Consider the following 5,000-nt stretch of genomic DNA (forward strand, 5'->3'; position numbering starts at 1 on the left):
CCCCACCCTCACCACCACAGACACAGTGTCCCATCAACATAAAGCCCCCTCAAACCCCTACACTTACCCATCCACACCCACATTCGCCATCTTAGGGATGTGGAACACCCTTCCCAGGAGAAATTCACACCCCTGACCCAGTCTCCATCTGAACACAAGTAGGACCCCTCTAGACACACACACACCACCACCAACTGCCCCCTTATCTGTTGTCCTGTGTCTGCCTCCACTCAGTGGAACTGTGGTGCATCCTTGGGTTTGTCATATAAACAGGCTGTTACAGAAACCGTTGGTGTTTTTCTTGGAGGCTGGGGGCGGGGGGCTTACGGTCAAATTGCTGAACACACTGAATTTTCCTGTGTGTGTGTGGGTGTGTGTGTGTTGGGGGTGGGCATGAGTCCGTGTGATATTGGCTCTTTGTTGTGCAAGTGTGGGTCCATGTGAGAGTGTTTGTGTGGGCAGGTAGTGGTGTATAGTGCCTAATTTTTAGAGACTGGTGTGTAGAAGCTTTTGCACATTTTGACACTTTAAAGGAACTTGAGACAGTGAAAGTCAGTTGCTGCAACCCTTTCTGAATATGTGAGAAGGAAAATACATGTGAATGACTAGTGATGAGTGATTATATAACAAACTTGGGTCGCTAAACTAAGCGATGCTAATGAATGTCACTGCTATTTACGTGTGGGCAGAATGACATGTCATCACCAAAGGTGAAAGTTTGCCAAAGACATAAACATGCAGCAGCTGCTGAGGCACTTTAGAGGCACAGTTTGTTTTTTGGTAAACACTGAACAGTTGACACGGCTGATGTGACTAAGGTACCCCTGACATGATGGGATGATATCTGGCTAGCAGTAAGTAAGTAGTGAGTAGGGAGGAGTGAAGGGGTTTGGATTTTCCTCACTGCACTGACCTGTTGAAGCCCCTAGCTCACCAAGGATGTGGTGTGAATATAATAAAAATCAAATAAATATGAAATATCAGGTAAAATATTGGGTTTAGACATAGACATAGGCACTGAAGACGATACAAGTGCTCAAAGGCCCTAAAAGCATTGGGTAAGACCTTTGCTTTAAGAATGAGGAGGGCGGGGCCAGCTCTAGCACAGCGGTAGTGTCCATGTTCCTTACCACAAACGGGCTCAGTGTCCTCAGGGACCCAGGTTCGAGTCTGGCCTGAAAGGTCATTTTCCGAGTCCACTCACTGTGTCTTTTCCTCACTGTCACCCTCTCACTGATCCGTCAACTAAAGGCTAAAAAGCACCAAAATGAAAGTTAAAAAAAAATCAAGCTGAAACAGGTTATATAGTAAGACTCATCGTGTGATTCCTGCACCATCAGCATTTTCCTAGGGATGTCGAAGCGCTGACCGAGCGATCGTTCGGAAAGAGCAGCAGCAGCAGCGTTGTCATGTCCACACCCGAGTCTGAACTGGCATGAAGAGTCTGGAGGGAGGGGGACTTGTCATGTAGAATTGAGATTGCATGCGTAGTTTCACTTCCTTTTAAAGTAAATATTTTGTCTTTTTTTGTGTGTGTTTGAGTTACCCTCCAGGCCTGGAGATTTGCTCAGAGATCTCCTTGACATAAAATACCTCTCGTGAAATTTCTACTGGGTGTGTTTGAGGTTTTGCACAGAATGTGCAAATAAACAATCAAACTTCAAGGAACAGATCAGTATTATGGTCTTGCTAAAGGTACTTCTAGGACAGGCACGTAGAACTAGAGGCTTTAGCATTTAGTCTCTCTCTCTCTCTCTCTCTCTCTCTCTGTTTCTCAAACACTTGTTATTTGAACCAAACCAAGGTTCAAATATGAGGTATTATGAGGAAATTCTTGACAGGGTTGCCGCGTGCTTTGTTTTTCAACAGAGTTCAATATTTTGTCAGGCGTTAGACACACACAGAAGGCTTTTTGGCCTGACGTACAGAGCCTGTGCAGGCTAGTGTGTGTTTGTGTGTGTGTGTGTGTGTGTGTGTGTGTGTGTGTGTGTGTGTGTGTGTGTGTGTGTGTGTGCATGCTCGGTTTCGTTGCCTCACACATTCCAGCTAAATGACTAAACACTCTCTTATCTCCAATCAGCCTGGGTGAAGGAACAGGCCTCACGGTCCCTGGATGATGGAAGGAAAGAAATGGATGAAAATATGGAAGGAAACGATTAAGCCGGGGCATGACGTAATGACTTAACTAATCTCTGAGAAAAATTTACGCAATTACCCGACCAGAGATTGTTTTTAATCCTGCTGTTGATTTTGGAGTTTTTTTGTGATAAGGGTGAGCTTAGCTATGAGGTGCAGATCATTCAGCTTTCCCATTTGGAACTTCGTGAGAGCGGTACATGTTCACAACCAAAAAGTTACTACCAAAAGTATTTGGTTTTCTTGTTTTCCTCGGGTGCATTTTATTCAGTCTTCCCTACATTTCCCAGAATTCTTAAGTGTGGATCATTGTCTGTTTGCCAGATCTCCACGACGACAACATTGCACCATCTCACACAAGGATTCTGATTGGTTCCCTCCTTACTGTTGCTGTTTCCCCTTAGCACTGCTGTGCCACATCTGCTACTGCAGTGGTTCTTTTCACTGCACTAAAACGTGTCAACTAGCTTCCATTTGTTCTTATGAGGAAGACTTTTGTACATTACTCAATACGCTATTGTGTGTACTATAGAGTTATAAGCTAATCTTATAGATATGTTCATAGTGGTTGAATTTGCTGTTTTTATACTGTATACTGTTACTGTATGTCTTTTTTGTTCAGATATGTTTACGGCTCTGCATTACAACCTTGCTCATACTCCATTTTGTTTTTGTTAAACCGAATGGATAGCAGTTTTCTCTCACTCTTCCACCACCTCACTGGTCCACTCCTCTATTCCAGTGCCCTTGCACCTCCTCCTCCTCCTCCTCCTCCTCCTCTCCGTCTCACCTTCTTCCTTCTCCTTCTCTCCGCAGATGAGCTCACAGTCCCTGCCCTCTACCCGGGCAGCCCCGACATGTGGGCCTCGTACCCTCTGTACCCCGCCGAGCTGTCGCCCGCCCTCCCACCCACTTTCACCTACCCTTCCTCGCTGCACGCTCAGGTAACACTCACCCCCACCCCACACCCCACACCCCCCCCCCACCTCACACACCACCTTAGAGCACCCCCGCCTCACCCGCATCCACCCACCCATCCACCCATCCACTCAACCACCAGCCAATCACAGACCAGCTTTGTCCAGCACAGAGCCTCATATGGCCCTCCCCACATCAGCACTGGAGGAGGAAGTCCTCAGCCTGACAAAATAAAAGTCCCCCTGTGGTTTGGCTTTTATTTGTTTGCTGAGCCGACAGGTGTCTCCTGTTAGGTCTTGCTGGCTCAAACCACACAAAGGGAAAAGCATGAATGTATTTTTAAAGAAATGCTTTAATCTGTGTTAACATATGATATTTATGTTGCAACACTGTTGTGCAACAGTGTACAATACTAGGGAATAGTTTGATCAGAATAGTTGGAATAGTTATGTCAGGATATCATATTATTGAATGTGTTTTACTATAGACCCTCAAGAACATTGATGAAGAATTGGTCTGACCCACAGTATAAGTTTGTTGTTTGTCTTCAAAATCCTGAGGTGGACTTTTATTCTGTGTATGCAGACATCCACTGATTCATCTCCAGCGGTACTTTTGATCACTTCACCCCGCAAAAAAATAGCCCTCACCCCCATCGCCCTGAGCACCTTGGTGGCCAGGTGTCAGAGTAGAGAGGTGCTGAAGTATTCCACCTCTCAAAAGGTGAATGGAGATAATTTGTCCCTGAGAGAGGTTGGGAAATATTCTAAATAGTGGTATGTCTTATGTCTTGGTATTTACATTTAAAATTCACATTTAAACCTACACATATGTAATTGGATCTCTTCTGAATTTCAACAGATGTAGGAAAAGGCTAATGTGTGAGCTTGCACTGTTAATGAAAATTGGAGCAATCTCATAATGCTTATTGTTAGGAGCTTAAAGGTTGCTCCAGTAGTTTTAACATTAACTCAAGTTCTATGCCCTTTAGGATGCCAGAACTGGGAACAGTCCCCAGTGGATTGTGACCCAGTCCTTTTCTTGAGGTCAATTTAGGTCTGATTATAGTTTACGCCCGGCCAGATTTAACGCCACCTGACCCTAGATTCTCCATTCTATCTCAAACATCTTCCACCAATACACCAATGCTACCAGTGTTCAGGCCCTCTATCAGAGCAATCCACCAATGACAAGCGTCACCACAGACATGCTCAGTTCTACCCCTCACTCTTTCCTTGGGTTTTTCTTAATCTTAATCTTAAACTTAGCTGGGTTCTGTAAAAGATTCCTACTACAATGGATCTTTTTCTTTGCTATCATATCTATGTACTTGCCTGAGGCAGGGTCAGGCCCTTGGGCTTATAAAGAGCATTCACTACAACAACAACAACAACAACATACATATAACACTTTATCAAGGCAACCAAAGCACCCAAAGGGGAAACCTCACTAACCACCACCAGTGTGTAGCACCCACCTGGGTGATGCACGGCAGCCATTAAATGCCTGAACGCTCACCACACACCGGTTTGAGGTGGAGAGTGAGTGACAGTGATATACGGAGCTATACAAGTGAATAAAATTGAATTTAATTGAAGGCTCTGCTCTAAAAAATCTGCCACCAAAGGCTTTTAGGCAGGTAGCCACTTACTGTATATGGAAAAATTGTGCTGTTCTAAAAACAGATCACGGCGGGATACAGATAAGAATGCTTACACAACAACAACAAATGTTTCAAGTTCATTGTTATAGCTTACACACCACACAAGCTTACTTTGACACACACCACACAAACTTATTCTGTCAGGCTATTCTTATTAGATTGAGATAACCCTGTGGATGTTGTTGTCATGCATTCATTTCAAACACAGTCCTTTTGACATGTTTACTTCCTAAAAAAAAGTTGTGAAAGTTACAGATGAGTCTTTGGATGGGATGTGGATGGG

General features: G+C 44.4%; 1 protein-coding gene across 3 annotated transcripts in view; it reads left to right on the forward strand.

Moving 5' to 3' along the window:
* Nucleotides 1–5,000, forward strand: part of LOC125289369 (RNA-binding protein with multiple splicing-like) — a 38,349-nt gene that overhangs the window by 19,411 nt on the left and 13,938 nt on the right. For 2 of the 3 annotated variants that reach the window (XR_007192620.1, XM_048236137.1), the window contains exon 6: nt 2,953–3,080. The exons of the other annotated variant lie outside the window; for it this stretch is intronic. Coding sequence is in view for 1 of the 2 variants with exons in the window: in XM_048236137.1 (XP_048092094.1) it covers nt 2,953–3,080 (128 nt within the window). In the remaining variant the exon portion in view is untranslated. The remainder of the gene's footprint in view (nt 1–2,952; nt 3,081–5,000) is intronic. 3 annotated transcript variants of the gene reach the window in all.

Source organism: Alosa alosa, chromosome 24, assembly GCF_017589495.1.
Source record: "Alosa alosa isolate M-15738 ecotype Scorff River chromosome 24, AALO_Geno_1.1, whole genome shotgun sequence".
In the NCBI taxonomy this organism is placed as follows: Eukaryota; Metazoa; Chordata; class Actinopteri; order Clupeiformes; family Clupeidae; genus Alosa; species Alosa alosa.